A 21,884-nucleotide genomic window follows, 5' to 3' on the forward strand; every position below is an offset into this window, starting at 1 on the left:
CAGAATGTGTTATGCCTGTACTGTCCTTTCTCAGATATTCAGCGTTCAGCTTTTCAAGCAATCATCAGCCATCTACAATCCATCTAGAACCTTATTTGAAAAGAGACAGCAGGTGAATTGATAAATACAATTATGTTGTCTTGATGTTAAGAGTATGCAGCAAATTATGTGGAAAAGCAGTTATGGTCTTGTAGGTCAGCTGGACTGAGTTGTATAATGTTCTAGTGACAGTTAAATATATGTGGATCAGGAAAAAGTTATTTTATTGAACTGACAGTCGATACTACAAAAAATCATGACATAGAAAAGTGCTGCTTTACTGGCAAGGGAAACCACAGTATTGTAAAACAGCCTATATTGTTGAAAATTAATAGGAAGGATGAGAAAAAGTCTGGAGGAAGGCAGTAGTACATGTTGCTGTATGGACATGCATCACAGTGATTGAATCTATTTATGCAAAACCTTCCACTGAGTGCTGGGAAGATACAAGTGAATTTGCAAAAGTACCCTTGTAATCATCATCAATGTTGAGGCTGCTTAACGTAATGTCAAGAACCTGCAAAATCCCCAACGTCCAATTACTGTTGATGGAGCAGCCATATAACATGCCTGGAGACTTCTGCTGGGAGCTGGGCACATTATCTCGGGACTGTAAGTCATGACAAAGCACAACTTGAAAACAGACTCATCTGTCTAATTACTAATCCAGAGATTTATTCAGAGTCAAAGAACGTTATCGGTTAATTAAATTTGTTACTGTGGACTTGATACTCTCCAGAGGGGAGTATCAGGATTCGCTGTCATGGAAAGTGCAGTTGCGTGTGCTGATGGAGGTGTCATGCTGCATGGGGCACAAGAACAAAAGGTATTTTATGAAGCCATTACCCCCTTCTTGTTGGCTGAGGTCCCTTATCCCAAATACTGAAGGAAATGATCAGCTAAGAAGCACTTTCAAGGCAGTAGTTGCTCAGCCCAGCCCATACATATTGCCATTTTGACTTCTGACTCATAGCAAGCCCTACAAAGAAGCTCCATGTCTTCATTCAGGGTTTCTGTTTACTGTGAGGGAGCGTGCATCACCTGTAGTCTGGCAAGAAAACAAAAAGGAGAATTGGTGCTCCACCTCCATAGGAATGGGATGGCAAATGCATTAATATATGAGACAGCGAATCTAAAATGAATCTTTTTCACTGTTTGGATATGTCTATACAAAACTGCAAAGAGGCTTGATTCAGTAGACAAAACATAGGTTTAGAGCCATCGGAGGTGAGATGTAGTATGATACTCGAATCTGCTGGGGAATGCCAAAGCTGGGTGGGCTGAGATTGCTGGCTAGCAGGTCTGTACTGCACTTGCAGTTCAGCACTGGTTCATCCTGAGTGATTTGGACTGTTGCTTAGTTTTGAAATAGAAGTATGCCAGGCATGACTGCTCTGAAAAAATTCCAACCCCAAAGATATGGTAATTATATATATTACTGTTCTCACCAAGTTTACCTTGTTATTTTTGTAGTCCCTAAATTACTCTGAGTCTGTTGCATTGGTCAACAGGGGTTTAAGTATTTAAGTAAAACTTAGTGAAGTGAATTAGAAGTGAATGTAAAATATAAACAACTGGCTTTTCCTAGCCCTTGCATCCACAATTTTGTCCAATATAAGCAACTCCCACATAAAAAGCATGCTATCCCAGTATGGGAAGACAGTGAAGCTCCCCAAGGTGCACATGTCCATCTGGGTTCTGTAAGCAGCAGGACTGCATCTCATTCATTACGTTAACAGAAATCTTTTTAGTGATTCATGTGCATCAGCGCTCCAAGGCCCTTTATAGGACCTCCTTTTAACGGTCCGATTTTGATTGGTCTGTGCATGGCTTTGCTATTTACAGCTAACAGTATTTCTCTATATTGTTCTTCCAACAAAGCAGTGTCTTTTCAAAAAAATGCAGCTTCTCATATTAATGAGATTTCACTATCTTCAGATTTTCATATTTCATTAACATACAGGTTTTTTTAAAATGAAAACTTGATAGAAAAAGGTCATTTGCCAGAAATCTTTGCTTTTCAATGAGAGTTTTTGTCCGTATGAATATATATAGTTAACGATGAAAATATGGGATTTAAAAATGAGTAATAAATGAGAACTATTATGCAAAGAATGAAAGTATCTTCTTTAAATGTAGCCAATTATAATTTTGAAATTTTCATGACATTTTTTCTCTTCATTCAGCAGCTTTACCTTTTGACAGTTTGTTATATTAAATTATTGATTTTTAGTAGAAGCTTCTTTTTTTAATGTCATAGATGCTTTTACTTTAATAGATGAAAATTAATTGATTTCAAAACTCTTCTTGTAATTTTTGTGATATCATGGACTAATCTTTCATGAAAATATAAGCCTATAAGCTAGCATTTGATTATTGAGGAGCATTTGATTTGATGGCACTCCAGTTCAGCTGGAATGTAACCGAGACCCTTATTCAACTGAGAATTTGTTCTGAATACGTCTTGACATGGTTAATGGTTAATTGGCAGACTGTATCTTTGAAGCAAAACACCCTTACCACTGAGGCTACTTACACCGTGGAGGGCTTCAATTATTTATGCTTTGCTGAAAATTTCTTTGTGTCGAAAATATTAACAGTTGATTTAAGGCTAAAATCTTTTAATTTGTGCATTTGACACTTTACATTTAAATGGCAAGTTTTCTGTGGGATGTATGTGAGTTCCCTAGGTAAAGAAATAGTTTTATTCTAACTCCTGCTGGGTTTTGTGTGGCACATCCCATCTCTCTTTCCTGCCTGGCCTCATGTCTCAGGTGCCGATGTTGATGTTCATTGCTTTGAGGGAGAGCATGCTGGCTGCTGTGTGCACACAGAGCACCAGATCCGCACCAAGCGGCTGCTGCACAGGAGCCAGCTTTAGCTCTAACGTAGTTTGTTGCCTTGGTTTTCAGCAATGCCCTTATCTCTGGTCATTCAAGCAAGTGAAGCCCCTCACCATCTCTTGACTTCTGCAGCCTCAGACGATCAGTGGAGCCATTCACTGTTTGCTTTGATACCCTCATGGACAAAGAAGATTTTGTTCAAACGAGAGTCTTCTGTTAACCACCAGCTGGTCAGTAAAAGATGGTTTGCAACTTGTAGTAATTTCTGAGTATTGTAGCAATTACATCAAAAGTGAACGTTGCTGGGAATTTGCTACCCAATTAGTACATTTCTAGTTCTGTCTCAGTGATTATGTTCACTTGAGATGGCTTCAGCAACACCAAGTAGTTGTGTGACTTCCAGAGAATTATTGTAACATACAGCTATCTGCTTTATAAATTCTGATAGACACTTAGTAATGCAATAGATCTATATAGTTTGATGAACTTTGTGCATTTTGCTAGAGAACTGTGATAGCCAAAAGGTGAATATATCAATGAACATACTAGTAATTGCTTGTGGGAATAGTAGTTCATACAAATTTGGACTAGAAAGAAAGATTAACTATTAGGATAACAAAGCTTTTAAATTAGGTGGTGATTAATACCTCTATTTTTTTTCTTATTTCATTATTTAGATAATTTAACTTCTGCTGCAGTTTCTGCATTATGATATTTTCATACACTATGTAGACTTTTCCCCTTCCTCCACAGCCTGAAGATACGGCCAATATGTCGGTGTCTTCTGGATTTGGAATAACGCTTCAGAAATGTGGTGTGGTAAGTTTTCTTACAATTGTGTTGTTAATTTGGTAGACGTTTGTACCCAAATGTCCTCTAAAAAGTGGGAATAGAACTGTGCCCATGCAGAGTGTTTCGGAGAACATCCATTTTGATGTTAAGATGGTCGCACCCTCCATAAGAGGCACAGTTTTGCAATGTGAATTCAAAACTGAAGGGGATCGGTGAAATCTTCTCTCAGACTCCTGGGGGATATTGGAATGTGGTCGAAGTAAATGCCTCATTGTGAGAATTCCTAAAACTATAAATGGGCAAAGCCCAGCGAACTCTAGAACAAGGGTGGGTAGAGATAGAGATAAGCTTCTTTAGAGGATGAGATAAGCCACCTGAGATACTCTCCTGGCTCAACCACGGATGCCTCACCTGTGTCAAGTATGGACTCCTTTCGAAGGGTGGGGCACTGAGCCCTGTGATGGCAGTGTGTCTTTGGGCATGCTACCACACAGCCTTAGAATTCTGAGTCAGTCTATCATAGTCTGCATATTTGGTGGGGCTCAGCTACAGCACGATATTAATGAAAAAAAGGTTTCATTTAACTTTGCAAAATACTTATGAGGAGCAAAGACCTCCATACTATAAGGAAATTCTAAACCTTCCATTTTATTTTTACTTTATGTGGCATAGGTTGATAGATTTGTCTAGACTGTTATTTTTGCTTTCCTTTTTTTTCCCATTTTTGCTTTTTGTTTTTTACACTGGATGAAGCAAGCGTGAGTTTTTGTAATTAAGAGACAATTCGTCTTATTGATCCCTTGGATAGACAAAGCTCATCCAACTTTAAGACAAATCTGAATTCAGCCACTGAAATGCTGCATGTGAGGGTAGAGGATTCAGTAACCAGTACAGAAGAGGTGACATTATAACCTGCACAGGATAATTTGCATAGAGAAGAATGAATATGCATAACATCTCACAGTACTAATTACCTCTAATGTTGTTATTGAAATGGTGGCATATCATTATTAATGAGGCTGAATAGTGAGCATTTCAGACATAAGAAGCAGTAACACAGACTATTCTGCATTTATGGCTGCAGATTCACAATTTTTATACCAGAGCCTCTTAGAAAAGAGTTTGAGACAGTTACATGTTGTTTTTTTCTATTTTTCATAGCATAGCCTCACACAGGCTCATTAAAAGTCATGAAATCCTGCTGTACAAGATCAGAGTTAATCTGTTGTAGATGCTAGGATTATCAGAAAATAATTTTGCGGTGCTATTAGTTACAAATTACTGGAAACTATGCAGTTGTATGTGATTGTCTTCCACTTTCAAATGCAGCTCACATTTTATTTTCCTCTGCTTGCCTTGTCATCTACTTCAATCCTAATTTGTCTGAACAGATGCTTTCCTGCTAAGAGACAGACTGGCCATATGGTGGTCTTCAGCTGTTTTAAATAGAAAAAAGTGAATTTTGCACCTTTTTCTTCTCCTACCACGAGTGGCTCTTCAGAGCATGGAGATGACATATGTTTACTTCTCAGAGTCAAGATTTTTCCTGCACCTTATCGCAGAAATACCCTTCTTGAAACTGGGGTGTTTACATTTTACTTACGCTTTCAGCACCCGGTCCATACCTTCTTTTCAGATTGAAAGTGTGCTCCTGTAAGAGCTTCATTCCTCAATATGATGTGAACTTTTCTGTAATAGTATTTCGTAATGACAATAATCTTTAACAGAGCTGAAGTAGATCTTTAAATTCATCTGTTTTGCTTTTAAGACATTTACCTCTCATTTCTCAATGTCTTAAGCTTTCTTACATTGCAATATATAATTCCATGAGCCTTTTTTTTTTCCTGCTTTCCTGTTTCTAGTTCTAACTTATCCCCAAAGATTCTCAGTTCCTTTCACTTCCTTGACAATTCCTTCCTCTTCTCTTTTCTCCTAGCATGTCCTTGCTTTTGCTCTGGTTCTTTCACTCCAGTCTCCCAGGTACCTGAAGTGACATCGCTAGCAGGGGGTGCTGACACACACAGTGTGCTTCAGCAGCAGAAAGAAAATGAAATATGCAGTTATGCATCATCAGGGGCTGCCATTGGTTTTGGTTCCTTTAGGTGGTTGGCTGCATCATCAGCTGCTTCAAAGAAAAAACATCTTCAAGCAAATTAGAGTAGCAACTTAAAGGAGGTATCTGGTGGCTGCTGATCCCAATTGCAGCGGTGAATGGAGGAGGCTCTTTCTAGGAGATGTCAAACCCAAGAGCTTCCTTACTGCTTGATTCTAATCTGCTGCTTTCTCTGGTGCTATCAGGAAAAAAATCCAGATTCTTTCAACCCCTTCACAATTTAGCTTAAAACTGCCTGCCACTCAAAAATAAGAAATGAAAAACATGTATTTAATATTAATCAGAAATGTAACAGGTGCAGCCTTTTGGCCGCCTGAGGAAGATTGTGGTAGGAGATAGGTGGTATGGTTGGGATACCTCTGAAGTGTTTCTTTGTTTAGTCACTGAATAAGAGTTTTATTAAATGAAACAAAATGAAAAGAAAGCGCAACACTGGTTGGAGAAAGAGAATGAACAGTGTGGGAGTGTGCATTAAACCTTCTGACCAGGGGATGGAGAGAACTAATGCTGCCATATTCTACCATCTGCTTGTGAATACACACATGCTACTTTCTCTGCCTATTTTATTGTAGGAATTTATCTAAATTACTATTTACATCCCCTGTCCTCAAATGTAAAGCAATATATCTCTGCCTCATTAGAAGCACAGGAAGAGACCCTGAAATCCCCACTTTTTGCCTTCATCCCACAGAAGAGCAAGGGAAAGGTACGGGGAAATGAAGGGAGGAAAAAGTTTTTCTATTTCCCCCGTTTCCCCAGATCTCACTTTTGCTTGTGCATACATATTTGTCTGCACAAGCCCATCCACACTTACTGTGAGCGTAATACGATGTTAACAACTCATGCCGTTTGAACCTTGAATCTTTCAGGGTGTGCTTTCTTGGTTTGGTGGCTTTGGATTTTCTTTGTGTGGCACTGAGGGTTTTTTTCCTGTTTCATCTTGTGTGTGATTTTTAGAGCAAGTTTCTAGCTTTTGTGACTGCACAGGAAAGGTTGAAAGGCATGTTGACTGCATCATGCCAGTTCAGAAACCAGCAGAGAGAAAATCTGCCCAAAATATATCACATTTTTAATATTTGGTGATTTTAAGTCTCATAAATGTTGGCGTATAATTCATGATAAACGAACATATAAAATTGGTAATGCTTTCCTCACAAATATGATTAAGCCTATTTTTGTACATGCTGACAATTATTTGCAGAATCTAGTTAGTACAGTAAGTATTATTTGGGCTTTTTCCTCCATAAGATTTGTTTAATACAGTTGAGGCTGAACTTGCTGTAATGAGTTAAAAAAATTTAGTGTAGTATACCCAGGAAAGTTAGTTATGTAAACAGATTTATTCACATGTACTTTGATTATTGTCACTTAAATAGAAAAATGCAAACTAAGCAATAATTTCAATAAACTGTTTCTTTTCCTCAATACAGAAGAGATCAAAAAACTATATTTTTCTATACTAAATTAGTATGAAATGCAGAGATCAATGGTGCACAATGAAATCCTAACTACATATGTTGAACCCTGTGGCTGCCATGAATTCTGGTGTCATTTCTGAAGTCTATTACAATTCATATTTTTATAACTCATTTCTGTGGGGGCTGCTGTATTATTTATGTCTGGTGTCCAGAAACATAGTACATTTCCTAAAAAGGAGGAAAAAAGAGAAATGTTCAGCCTGAATTATGCTTTGGTCAGTTAAATAAGTGTGAATTTGGTGTCGTTATTAGAAGTCTGATATTCTGTCATGGCTATACTACAGGCCAGCATATTACAGACCTGGTAAAATTTTTAGACAATTATGGTTTGATGTGAGTTTTAGGGGAAGGCAGCTGGAAGATGAGACATCAGTAAGCAACTCTGTGCTCCAGATAATTTCATTTAGGGGGCTAATTACTCAATAAGGGTTAATGCCCTAATGGAATAAATCAAATCACATGAGTGTGCTTTGCTAGAGATTGATGATTAGCTTATGAACTTCACCGCTAACTGGAAGCAGAACCCTGAGCTCTAAGTCCATTGGTGGCTCCATCAGCTCTCCCATGGAAAGGGCAAATCAAAGCAGCTGGCACTCTTTAGAGAATGTCATTGCTGTGAAAAAAGGGAAATTGAGACCAAAACTGCTTGGAGAGAATGGATTTGCAGTGAGTACAGCTTGCAAAAAGAAACATCCTCATGGTACAGAAGTTCAACGTTAAGAATTTTGTAGACTCTGGTTACAAAGTTATGATCCAGTTCTGTGTTTTATGCAGTATTATGGGGATATTCAGATTCTTGTTTTCACTTCTGGTTCTGCATGGGTGGGGTTTCTACCTTCTGGCTTTCTGTCCCTTTGTCTCCAAGCAATAGCTTGGGATACCAAAGATTAGAATCTTTTTGGGAGTCTGAGCTCAAACTGTGTAGTGCCATTTGCGGGTCACTTAGAATGCCCTCAGAATATAAGTTTACACATATAATGAACTTTTATTAGTAATCAAGTCTATGACTTTTGTTGTTAAGATGCACATACAGACATTTTGCACCATTAATACTAATATTTCTGTTTTCAGGTGGATGTTGAACATGACCCTCAAATTGCATACATTACACTTCTGATTAATAACACCAACATGCTGCTTTCAGCAAACATTACAGATCTTATCCTGCTGGACAATATAACTGGTCTACATGTTCAAAAAAACAGCGGTAATAAGACCACAGATGGCATACACGTTTACAGGAAAAGATTCTTGCAAGGTAACAAAATCTGCAGGGAAGTACCCCTGATTACACATGTGAAAAGCATCAGTTCAAATTATATTTATTTATTGATTGATTTTGATGGTGTAAATTCTCTGATTATCAGTTAATACAGGTGAAAAACTCTGGAAAAGGTTTTGTGCTGCAGTTTACAATTCTATTAATTCACATTTTGATTCCCACCTTTGAACTGCTTCTGATCTCCCTGGCACAGAAGTGAGCCCCTGTACTCTGTAAAAGTTGCTGCCATCAAAATGGAAGACAATCTTTCATGATAATATTTCTTCAAAAGCTGCTGCACAAGTCATTTTATTTGTATGTGGTGAGCCTTCCTCCTTCAGCCAAGCATGGCTGATTGCCTTCCTGAGGTATTGAAATGCATTGAAATTGCAAAGGGCCATGCAAACAGGCAAGATGATTCAGCAGAAATAAGGCAGCTCTTCTCAGTAGATGTTCTCCTCAAACTAAGAAAATTATAAAATCAAAGCAAGTAATACAGAGAGAAACCAGTTCCACGCTTGGAGTCAGTGTGTTCCTTTGGTAGCAGTTGGATCATTGCACATTCATAAAATTTTACCTTTCTTGATACTGCATGCCTTTTTTTGTAATCAGGAGCACATAGAGAATCAGCAGCTTGCTTTTGAGAGTCATAGTTCTTTGGAGCTTCAGAAGTGTTCAGTGATACCTGTTTATTGTTCAAGTATCTAGGGTTGTGATAGTGTTTTACTGGTGAAAGATTTTCAAATTGGAAAAGGAAATAGAAGACCTGGGGCTACTGTCTGATTGTAAATGGATAGCCAGACTCTATTTCTAACAATGTAGTGTGAGTAGTGGTGCTGATTACAGGGCAGGTGTTTTTTTAAAAGTGACAAAGAACTGCTGGCTCTCAAGAGGTTCCTAAGAAAGAATAATCCTTCAGAAAAAATAGAAAAAAAGACTTGCAGAGCTGATCTAATAAACCAAGTTGGAAATTTAATTTATTTATAACTGCTGCAACTGGAAATGAAGCTGGCTTTTCCAGCCCATATATGTTGCATGAATTGGCATGAAAAATACTGAAGTGGTAGAAAATCCAGCAGAACAGATTTCTTCATAGTTTGAGGTTTGGTCATTACTATGTCAGTCCTAGACTCAGCCTATACCTTGCCACTAGGGCTGGTCGGAAGGACTATGCCTACACTGGCCTGTGTACTGTCATGCTGTGTGTTACCCATAATAATTTTTCAGTGCTGCAGTGCACTGCGAATCAAAAGTCAGCTGAAATCTCAGCCATATTTCTCTTTGGTTTCAATGGGAGGAGAACCAGTCAGTTAGTGGTTACAATGAAGGCTGTCCATTTTATAAAAAAAAAGTTATTTTAAAATATCTCATATTGAGTTTTAGTATCAGGCAAAACATGATGTTTTCAGTAGCTTGAGGCATGATTTAATGCAGTTTCCAGATCCTGGGGCAAATTTGCTTGAGTTCTTTCAGGCAGCAGGTACAAAGGATGTTGCTGGGCTCATGTTGCCAGGAGCTGTCTGGATGTGGGACATCTGCTGTGTCAGAAAGGAGAAGCTCCAGTGCTGTCCCAAGCCTTCCCCAGGGAGCTTTGAGAAATTTCCCTGGGACAGAGCAAATCTATCCATATCCTTTATCTCTGTACTGTGCAGGTACGCTCTGGCTGCCTCTGCTGAATTCCCTTGAAGTCAGTGTTGTGAGTTTACTGCAGCTTGGTTCCTAGGAGAGTACTTTTGCTGGTGAGGAAGCACAGTCTAAAGGGGAATCTAAAAAGCTTCTCAGATGTTTTATTCATATTGAACTTGCTTTTCAAATTTTGCAAACATCTGTAAGTGCAGCTGAGCTCAGCTGGGTGCTCAGCTCTTTAGAGATTCTCACCCAGTTGTCTTGTGTAAAAAAAGATGTGTAGCTGTACTGGTTCTTTTCAGGTCAGTGTAGCTATGGTTCTGTTTAAGAAAATGCAGACACAATTACTTGGAGGCTACTATTGCACTGGCAGATGTACCTCACCTGCTTAATCTACACAGTTGGGGATGTGTGTGTTTGTTCTGTTTTAACAGGTGGAGAACACTTTGCAATCAACTACTCTGCATTTCTTGATGCAAAAGAAATGTGGGATGGCAGAGTCTTGACACTGCCTGTGAAGCTAACTTTCAGGAGTTCATCACAGGTATTCCCTTTACAATTTTATTTCACTCTTCAGTTTTTGTAAAGAAAAAAAAAGTCTCTGAGGTGGTTCTTGTCTGTCTAAGCAATGAGGTCTGCATGTAATGAAATGAAGTTCTTAGGCTGTATGGTTATCATGAATTTATACATAGGTGAGTTACTCTTCATAGGTTAGGAAATCCTAGACCTCATTAAATAGGTAGAGTATGTTTGTGCATTGTCCTGTAGCTTTTCACTCTACTTTTTGTATTTCTCTCCAGTTTATCTGTGTATCCTGGAAATAATCATGTTCCACGTACTTATGTGTGTGTTCCTGTAGTCTGTGAGAGGTTGAAAGTTTTGCCATATTTTTATCAGAAAGTAATCTTTTAACCAAAAAAGACGTTACAGCAAAATAAAACCTCCTTGCTCATAAGGAAGACACTTTTTTAGTATGAGAATTGTGAAGCTCTGAAGGAGGTTTTTCAGAAAAGCTGAGTAATCTCCATCCTTGCTGATTTTTGAGAATTCAGTTGCACCAGGCTCCAAGACAACTGACATAACGCTAGAGTTAGGCCAGCGCTGAGCAGGAGGCGGGACAGGTGGTTTCTTCCAAAGGAAAATTTTCTGATTCTTAAATATGGCTCGAGATTTTTTCTGTGGTTTTCTTAATTGCAGGTAATTAGGACCTGCAGATGTGTTTTCATTTCAACTGCTGTATCTGCTTTGTTTTAGAGGAAAAAATGCTCAATGTGTATGAGAGTGGTACTACAGCAATAGAGACCAAGCAAAAACCAGGGAATTGTAAGAGTAGAGGCATGTACGCTGACTGTGGCTCCTATCCTGTGCTTTAGTCAACCTAGATTTTATCGGCACAGGAAAATGTACTTCTGTGAGCACCGGAATATGCCTCTTTGTATTAGAAGGGAAACATACCTCACAGAGCAGTTGCTTCCATGTTCGTTAGTTACCACTAAGTGCACTGTATTTTCCTGTCAGATTTATTTCATCTTTAAGCTTAATAAGAAGTATATCGTATCTTCTAAGGAGAGGCTTTTCTAGACTCTGGGCTGTTTGCCAGTGGATTCTGCTAATTTTTTTAATACATGTAATATTTTTGTATCTCTCTCAGAATAAAACACATCTTGTATCATTGACAGCTTCATTTACCGTAACTGAAGAAGAAAAGATAAAGGTAATTTCTACGGTTTGGTATTATGTTGACTCTCCTGCTTAAACTTATGGACAATCTAAACTAAATCCTAGGAGCTAAAGATGTACTTATGTACTATATCTTGTCACTCAGTTATTTTATTATCATACACAAGTTCTGCCTTCTCTTATTTTAAGAGGAAGAAAACGGGAGTCAGGATAGGAGGTCTTTGTTGTCTTAAAGCAGCAATATTTAGTATGGAAAATATACAAACTTCCATTATTCCTAGCCATGTTTTGGGGTTGGTTTTTCTTGAAGAATTGTCCAGGTACAGAGAACTGTGGTGAGGAACATGTTCACCTGCTCCAGTGCCTAGCCACTATGAGAAAGCTTTTTGCCCTTCCAAAAGGGTGGAGTTATCCGCCACCTACTGAGAAAAGGTTTCTATATCATGCTGATATGCAAATCAGGAGATAGCTGTGGGAAGCCTGAGAAATAAAACTGCAGTAAGAGACACATGTAACTTACGTTTGCTTTTCATTTTTTAACTAGTCATCCTTCCAATATGACTTTCTGTTCTTGGCTTCTGAATTAACATGGTTTCTAAGAGGCCAAAGTAACCTTCAAAATTACGTTGACTGTAGCAAACAGTGTTATTATTGTCGATATTTTTTTATTAAGAGAACTCTCCACTGCATCCATCCGTTTCATTGCTAGGGTAATCTCTCTACCAAACTTTTCTCCCCCAACACCTCATTACCTTGATAAGCTTGGGGATCTTTTTTTAAGGAGCTGTGGCTTGGTTGGCAAGAAGACTGTGATTGATTGTGTTCAGAGAGAAGAAAATAGTTTGTTTTACCCCAAAACATTTTTGTCATGGTTGTACCATTTGAAATCTCAAGTTCACGTGGATGGGGCTTGCCTGAAGAGGTCCTGAGGATTAGACTGCTCATTCCTTCCGCAGGCCTGTCCCATAAGTTCTTCTCCATCTTTAAAATCAGTAATCTATTTGGAAATTGATTGGGGCCTCTTGTTCCAGTTTTCTCTTTTGCTGGGGATCTTGTGCTCTCTTAGCTTCTATTAGTGTAGTAGATTATAAATCCAGACTTGGCTTTCACATAACTGAAGATCAGGTGCCCATTCTGTTAAAATGTAAGCCAGATTTAAACACGTTCTAAAGCAAAACTGTACATGAGCTAGAGAACTCATTGTTCCTGGCTAAAGATCTAGTAAGATTTAAAAGGATTGGACGTTTATATAGTTAGGAGTTATGCTTGAAATTGCCATAAATGTATTTTTTTAAAACTCTTAATCTTAAAGGTGAAGCCATGCAGTAGCTGACTGGGTTAGAAAAACGGCTTCAGTGTGAATTGATCTGCAGCAGTTGGCGATGTCTAAGTTAAGACTAAGCTACATTGATCTCAGCCCACCATGAAAATTCCTGCAATCTATTACTATATTTAAAACTTTATACTTTATAGTGTGGGGGGTTTTCCAACTTGAACTTGATAGAATTCAACAAGTTCTTGGGGACTATTCCATAGTTAGGTAAAATTGGCTCAGCTGCATTTGAGCTTACTTAGTGAGCAGGGCTTGTAATTAAACTGCGTGGTAAAAGTGTGTAGAGAATACTGTTAATTTTTGAAAAATAAAGCTTAGAAATTATGGAACACATCATGTTTCACATACATAATATTTGCCTTTGGGCTGTGGCCAAACATAAAGTGTTTCAGTATGAAGTCAGTTTGTGCAAGGAAATTATGATCTGCTGAAAAAGGTGCGATGTATTGTATATCATTCATATCTTCAGCTGTCATAAATGCTCTCAATCTCAGATTTTATTTATTAAAGATCATTATTTAAACCTGTTCATGGGTGTGGTAAAACCAACATATGTGACCAAGTAGATACTAAACGTTGACTTTGGGGACAGAAAAGAGAAGAATTAATTACATAGTCATGGCAGTGCCATGCTAAGTTGTTCCCATCAGCTTTCACATGGTCTGCTTGCACACTTGGCTACTGTGCTGTTCTTTAAATCAGTTTTACAAAACCTGTGGATTTTCTCATCTGCACTGCTGGAAGAAAGTACTTGGTTGCCTGTGACAAGGTAATTTTGTAGCTTATGAAAAAATGAGAGTGTTGCTTATCTGAGTGTTTGTGCCAGATGTCTTCCCACAGTACTTCAGGGGTTGTGAGTACTGTGTGCCTCTGCCCTTGGCTGGGTGGTTTTGATGCTGAATGGGAAGCTGTGGTGAAAAGTACAAAAGGAGGTTCTCACATCTAAGCACTTTGCATAGGATGGATGTTAGTAATTATTCTGATCTGATTTTTACTCTGCTTGCTTCCCTCACCATCTTTAAATCAGTGGGAATGCAGCAGTTTGTGAAAGGAACTTGGGCCTGTGATGCTTCTTCCAGCTATTGAGATGGCTTAAGAAGTTAGCTTAAGATACGGGTTTTGAGGCTCACTGGTGTGTCAGTGGTTTGGAGGTTGGCCTGCAGTGCCGGCACTGGTCCTACTCTGTGGCTTGTGCTCTGGCATCTGCCCAGCACCATCCACTGTAATGCTTTCAGATGCCATTAGGCACCTGCTGTGTCCTGCTTGGATTTACAGCCCCCCCAATGACAGGGACTGTCCTTCCAGAACCCATTTTCTTAAAGTATAAAAGCACAAGATAATTCCCTGTCCATTCTTCTCCATTGGAGCTTAACCTCTGACAGAACTACCTACCTGATGCAGACTAACTGTCCTGCCATAAGTCTTATCTTTTACTTTACTTAGAAAAGCACAGGATCGTGCCCTACCCATGCTTTTTCTCCATCAAAACTTAACCAGCTTCATTTCAGCTTCACTGAACCCATAGCCTCACCAGATTCCTGCTTTCCCCAGAAGCCTAGAGAGATCCCTAAACTTCACAGAGTGCTTGGAAATCAGACAAATGTGAGTGGATTCAGCCAAAATGATGAAGTGGTTCCAAAGCAGCATTATTTTTTTTCCCTAAGTATTATCTACAGCATCTCCCATTCCTTGAAAGCAGTGGGACCTCAGGCAGAGCCTTGGCGTGGCAGAGCTCAAGGATGACCTTTCTGTGATTCCCTCTTGGCCACCTAGTGCAACTGGAGAAAACTTAAGAGGAATTGCGTTTGTTCTAGGTTAGACATGGATGTTTGTTGGCTCAGTGACTGTTCAAGGGGTATGAGTTAAATCCTTTTGATCTGTGAGGGGAGTAAACACTGGGTTAGGGAAGGGAGTTACTTAATATTTACATAATTGTCTTTCAAATAAATTTAAAGAGTAAGATGTTTTGATGCAAAGTGATGCAGCTTTAACTGAGCTCATGACAAGGAACTGGGGGGCAGTGCAGTGTCAGAAGAAGAGGGAGCTGCCTACCAACAGTGATGCAGATATGCTGGGTGTCCTTAGTGGTCAGCCATGGTACAGGGGAGCGTAATGGAAGCAATTGGTCAAAGTAGTAGGAAGCTACATCAAGAAAAAACATTCAGTGTGTTGGTAATTACACATGGAACCAGGGAATTAATGTGTTGCTCCTCTTTTTCTTTTCTTTGTTTCTGTTTAAAATGTAAAGATACTGAAAGGTATTAGAAGGAATTCGGCACATGGCTAGCTTATTTGGATAAATTCTCAGCCTCAAAACATTTTGGTGAACCTCAAAGTACTTCAAGGGTCTCATTTTTTTTTAGACACAGCCTTTCCTGAAACAGCTGTCTTTTCTATGTGGCTAGTTTGAGCTGAGAACTTGTCTTAAATGTTACATTAAAACTTGCATTTTAAGTGAAGCATGAGGAATTCCTTTCACTCAGTGGATATTTTTTTAATCTATTCAGAGGAAAAAACATGGGGTACTTTTTCTGTCGGGTATTTTAGAATGGTAAGTCACCCATTTCCAGTGGTGTATAGTTAAATAATGAAACACAATCCTCAGCATATACTATCGGTCACCTTAATGACACCCAAAGCCTGCCTTGCTGGGATTTGATCCCAGGACATGCTCTCAAAGACTTGGAACTTCAATGATACGAAGAAAAGCTGTGAGTAAACAAAATCTGTCAGAATTAGACACCTAGCATCTACTTAGGCACTTAGGGACATAGTTTAGTGGTAGAGTTGGCGGTGTTAGGTTTACGGTTGGACTCAACGATCTTTTCAATCTAGATGATCCTATGATTAAAAACCAAAAATCCAAACTAAGGATACCTCTGTCAGTCAGAGGAACCATTGATCCTAAATGTACAATACTTTGAAGGAAACCTTGGATCTTCTTGGAACTGTGCAAGTTCCAAATAGTAGCCTGTAATTAACATCTTGATGATCTCCTTGATACTGACATCATCGCCTCATTCAACTGAAATCATGTTGAAGTCACAAGCACTGAGCATCTCCAGCAGCTTTGAGGAGCTGAGCCTTTGAAACATCGAAGTCCAACATGAAGCAGTTCCTTTCAGTTAGAGGTGTGACAGATATTCAGTGTACAAAAACATATCAGAGAGAGAAAAGCTAGGCAGTAGAAGGTTAAAATTCTGCTGTTAAACTGGATGAAATAGTTTTCAAATTGTGGACCATGTTTAATTATCACTTCTTATGCAGAATTACCGTTGACTCCATGGAATGCTCTCGAATTTCTGCTCCAAGAGATGACCAAGCTCAACTTGCAAGCAGCCTGTTAATTATTTACACTTTCTAGTCCCAGCAGAGTGATTAGTTTGTGGTGAAACATTATACCAATAGCTGTGCTATGTTTTTCATCCAGAGATCTCAAAGAACTAAACAAACACTGGATTAACTTTTGCTACATGGAGCATGAAGTAAAAATTAATTTTTAATGCAATTCAATTTAAAGATTAAATTAAGAGCTAAAGTGAAAGTCTACAAAGTTGTTAGCTGGCTCACAGTTCAGTGTTCCTGCTCTTTTTTTCTGACTCTGGCTTACACAGAAACTGCAAGGGTGCATACAAATTGCGTGATTTTGTCAACTGTCAGTTACATATTTATTCTGAACTCATGTTGGTGCTTTTTCCCTATGGTGATTACTCAGTTTTATTGAATCGAGAAATGGTCATTAATTAAAAGAAGTCAACATTAGGCTGATTTTTCAGAGCCTCTGAGCAACATCAAATGCCATCAATTTCAACAAGACTTGGGAGAGTTTGGCAACACCCACGAGTCACTGCACCTAAAATTCAATCTGTGGGAGTTCTGTTGCTTGGAGTTACACAGTAATTTGGACTAGGTGAACATAATGAACCATGTTGACTTGAAGACCTGTGGAAAATATACACTTGTTTGAAAATATTAATAAATATATAGTGATTACAACTTAATGCTGAGAAACCCTGAAGTTGTATGAAGCCATTTAAAAAGAATTTATTATGTTGCTTACAGTTTCAATCTTGAGTCTGATCTTTATATATATTTAAAATGTAATTTTAATAATATGGTCTTTTAATTTCAGGTTTCATACAACCATGCCATCCATGCTGCAGGGTTCTTCATTGCTTTTTTTGTTTCACTTGTATTGACATGTGCTGGCTTTTTCATTGTTTACCGAACACAAATATTAAAATGGAATTTCCATAGTAAAAAAAAGGTAGGTCATAATGTCTGTAACAGTACTTTATTTAACATTGATCATATTTGGTGATACAACTTGCTAACTAACACAGATTGTCTAAAGAGCTTTTGAAGATAAATAAAAAGCCACCAGGTTATGGGTTAGATTTCCAGGTAATGCTATCTCTACAATCTCTAATCTTCAGTGCAATCAGATTTAGAGGGAAGTTTAAGAATGATAATCTGATTGAAAGAACTGTTGTACCTGGATGTTAACTTCAGACTGGAGGGAGATTACTTTTTGGCTGTTTGTTTCTTTTGATATTCCTCCCTTCCTCCTTTCCTCTTCGTCCCTCAAAATGAGAGGCAGGATGTCTGTGAGTTATAAGCAGTTGCCCAGAGAGTAGACCACTCGCCTTGAGCACAGGAGACTTGGGTCCAAATTGTATTTCTGATCATCAGGAATAGGGATTTGAATTTTGGTCTCTCAATTACTTGGATGTTCTCTAATCTCTTGAGTGATTAAGCAAAACAGTTGGGTTTGGGGGTGGAGCATTTTCAGTGCTTATCCAAGCTGTGCCAGTTTGGAGAAAGTATTTCGGTACATACTGGGATGAAGAAAGAAAGTACAGAGTCTGGTAAATACTCATCAAGTTGGCCCAATTTCCAGCTCTTGCTTTTGCTTCTATTAATTATTTATGTATTTAAGTGAAGTGGAGTAACTTCAATGGGAGGGAACTGGAGACCTCAATCAGAATATTGCAGTGATTGGAGCAGTCCTGTAGGAGAGTTGTGCTCAGAGGTTTGAACCCGTCCTCTGCTTGGACAGTGGTGGATCTCCCATCCCTCTGAACTGACTAGAGGAGCTCAGAAATCACTTCCAGCCTTAGTTTCTGTAGTTGAAAATTACACCATCAACAACTTTTATTTCTTTTGGGTCTGAAAAAATAATCTGTTTAGATGAAAAGTGTATGCCTTGTTTGTTTTACAGAAGAAGCTGTGGTAATGAGATAATAAAATAGGGCCAGTTTGGTCCTAGCATCAGATATTTATAGTGTCTTTTTTGTATAGTAATTTTATGAGCCCTCAGTCTCAAGGGAGTCTCACTGAACTGCAAACTGAGTCACTTCCATTGTTCATAGGATTCGTTTTTCATGTTGTTCACCTCATAATACTGTCATCTTGCCATATACAATTTGTATACTGTGGTAATTTTTTTTAAAAAATAGGCCTAAAAAGTTTATAGTGCAAGATAACCTCCTAGAAGGCTTTCACAAGCCTACTGAAGTCGATGTAGAGTCTTTTGTCTTATGTTCATTTACTTTGTATTCCAGATCAGATATATACAAGAAGTTCAACCTGAAACAAAAGTAGTATAATTGATTTCAGATACATATCTGATTTGCACAATCTCTTTATACCCTTTCCAGCAGTACAGTTTGAAGTTTGATAAGTACGAACCTTCTCACCCAGTTACCTGCAATAAAATTAGGTCAGACAGTCAGTGTAAATTTTTGTTATAATCTGGTTTACTTTTTTTTTTTTAGGAGATACAGCATGAACTCAGCCAAAATCACAAACTGGAGCATTCTCAGTTTAATTCAGGTGATCTCTTTAGTGAAGATACAATTATGAATGACCAAATCATTGATATTCTGACCTTTGAAGAAACTGGGAACATGCATCTGGCTTTAGAAGAGTAAGGATTCACTGCTATTGCATTACATTTATTACACTTATCATCAACTGAACCTTTGAATATGTTTTGAATATCTGCCCTTTAATATTTTTCGTAGTGTCTGTTTACACATATGACTGCACTACCTTAGGTTTTTGAACTGCACTAGTCACCTGTGAGAACTGAAAACTGTCATGTTTCATACGGCTTCACCTATAGAAGTCAGCTCCATCTAGGCCTTAGACATGCAAGTTTCCAATCCAAACGTACACGTAGTTTTGCTTCTCTGTGCTTCACTAAGTAAAGGGGAACCTTTCTGTGTACAAGAAAATGTTGAAAGGGTGTATTCTACTATTGCTGAACACGTTCTGCTTTCAAAAGGGTGGCTTTTGTCCTAGAAAAGAGAGCTCCTGCTGAGTGTCAGCATTGCTGTTTAGCAGCATGTTCGGAAAAACCTGAATCAGAGTCTAAGGCATGAGGGTTTGTACTGCTGCCAGAAAGATACCATGTAGCTGCAGTCAGAGGGACGACTGGGTAGAGCAGAGAAACTCTCCTGATGTTGTTGAAAGGCCAGTCAGGGCTGTTTGACAGAAACATGCCGCTATTAAAGGTCATCTGTTCTTCAGCTGAATATGATAAAAAGGTCTGATCTAAGGACAGAGTAGATTTTGTTTGTTCAGTCTTGCTGTTAGCTTCTAGCAAGTTAGGTTACAGGCAGTATTATGCAACTAAAATCTGTAGAAGCTAAAACGGAAAAGTTACACGACCATGGAAGTAATTTTGTTTCTTAAAGGGTAACTAACAACATTATAATTTCCTACATTTCCTCGATAATTGGGATCGTTATCTCTGTAAATTGCACATTGGTCCTTGCTTTCATAACTATATAGCAACTCAGGATTTGAGAAGACTTACCCTGAAAATCATTATGTAAATATTAAGAATAACAGGATCAAAAAAAATTTTAACTTGCTTTAGTATTTTACTTCAGGGATAGTGAATATATAGCTAGTTTGAAAATATAATAAAATGCTGGGGCTATTTTCAGATATGTTATGATTTAGAAAGGTAAATATTCTTGCAAACCTTTGGATAGGATTATTTTTATAACAGGATTGTTTCTAAACCCATGAAACAGGATTCATTTCTTACTTTGCGTAAGTATCCAGGGGCTAAAGCTTTTTAATATTCTTATGCAGTTAGCACAAATGTCTGTCTTGCTTCCACTTCTTTCCTCACAGTTTCTATTTTCTCTGCCTCAAAGTAGTTAGAGCATTGCAGTGAATAAAGTAGATGCCCACTGGCAAACCATCACTAACCTTCTTCACTTTCTGAATCATCTTTCCTTTCTTCCAGTATGAGGATAGTAGATGGACCACAAAGGTCTGGAGTTACAGTGGTTCCTGCTATGAAAGGTGATTGAAAGGGTGATAGACATTACTGTGAAGGGCTCAAATCAGCCTCTACCTGTTAGCAGTGGGGGTTAGATTATCCCAGTTCTCATTTCCTGTAGTTTTAAACTGGACCATCTGATTTGTTTACCCTTAGGAGGTGACAAACAGATGTACTTAATCATATTTTTTCTGTTCTTTCCCTCTTTTGATTGGCACTTATTGAATATGTGTATTCAATTACCTGTTACTCTCCTTTTTTAATGGTAGTGCAGTTTATCTGACTGAGTGAGGATCTCTGCGATGTGAACTCCTTTACCAAGTTGCTCTCAGTTCCCTTTTTTACTAGGAGTGAAAAAGAGCGCTTCTAGGATATGATTATTCTCATCCCAAAGTAGACTTTCAAAAATCAGTTGTATGGCTGCTGTGCCTGCTGATGCCAAAGCCTGGACCCTGGGCTGATTAGCTCAACTCTAGGGATCTGGAGGTGGGTGAAATGAAACCCAGTCTTGCAGGCTGGTTGGTCAAAAAGGCTACAGCATTACTTTAAGGCCTATATTGGATACATGCAATATTGTTCCTGCTTTCTTCAGTAGCTATAATACATCCCTTCTTTTATCTCTCATTGTTAATGCTTTGATATTTATTTTATTGATATCTTCCTCATCTATAACATTGTTTCCATATTCATTCTGCAAGTTGGGGCAAAGCAGTCCTTTTATTTTTGATCTGCATTCTGTAAAGGTTTCGTTATAGCCTTGTACTTCATAAACTGTTGTACATTATCCAGAATTTTAACTGGTTCCAAAGATGAAGTTAAAATACTGTACCATTGTCTTAGGAGCTTCTGTGACAGTGATCTAGGCTAAAACCAGAATCAAGAAATTCTTCTGAATTCTACTGAATTACCTGCTTTGAGGATAGTGATTTGTAAAATATAAAGGGAAAAAGAAAGATGGTACATTTGTAATTCATTGATGGATAATTGCAGTCAATTTGAATGGATTCTCTGCTTGAATGAAATGTTGTAATTTTACTAATTGTGGTCACAATCAATTTTCCAATGATGTTGCATTTTGTTTTATTACATTTAGTGATGCCCAATAGGATAGTTGGGTTTTCTGTAAGGAAATGAGCAACGAAGTTTGTATTGTCTCATAGGAGTGGCAGGCAGTATGCTGAGGATAAGAACTGGGCTATTTTGAGCATAATTTTTTCATGTCATATGTATACCAATATGAATTTGATCATCATAATCCTGGATTTTATTATTTGAGGAAGCAAAAGTATAGGGGCTTTTCTTAGAGAGCTTTTGATACTTCAGAATATTTTCAGCCAGCCAACATCATCTTCCTTATATGCTAGCTTGATAATTCCTTCTGCATGTATGGGTGCAGCTATGTGTCACTTTCTCTACATG

At 38.2% G+C, this 21,884-nt stretch overlaps 1 protein-coding gene across 4 annotated transcripts in view; it reads left to right on the forward strand.

The window, feature by feature from the left end:
* Nucleotides 1–21,884, forward strand: part of EVC2 (EvC ciliary complex subunit 2) — an 80,101-nt gene that overhangs the window by 7,399 nt on the left and 50,818 nt on the right. For all 4 annotated transcript variants that reach the window (XM_040593783.1, XM_040593799.1, XM_040593790.1 and 1 more), the window contains exons 3-9: nucleotides 2,952–3,112; nucleotides 3,636–3,701; nucleotides 8,337–8,523; nucleotides 10,587–10,696; nucleotides 11,804–11,866; nucleotides 17,298–17,432; nucleotides 18,943–19,094. In XM_040593783.1, the coding sequence (XP_040449717.1) occupies nucleotides 2,952–3,112; nucleotides 3,636–3,701; nucleotides 8,337–8,523; nucleotides 10,587–10,696; nucleotides 11,804–11,866; nucleotides 17,298–17,432; nucleotides 18,943–19,094 (874 nt within the window). The remainder of the gene's footprint in view (nucleotides 1–2,951; nucleotides 3,113–3,635; nucleotides 3,702–8,336; nucleotides 8,524–10,586; nucleotides 10,697–11,803; nucleotides 11,867–17,297; nucleotides 17,433–18,942; nucleotides 19,095–21,884) is intronic.

The sequence above is a fragment of the Falco naumanni genome, chromosome 1 (assembly GCF_017639655.2).
Source record: "Falco naumanni isolate bFalNau1 chromosome 1, bFalNau1.pat, whole genome shotgun sequence".
In the NCBI taxonomy this organism is placed as follows: domain Eukaryota; kingdom Metazoa; phylum Chordata; class Aves; order Falconiformes; family Falconidae; genus Falco; species Falco naumanni.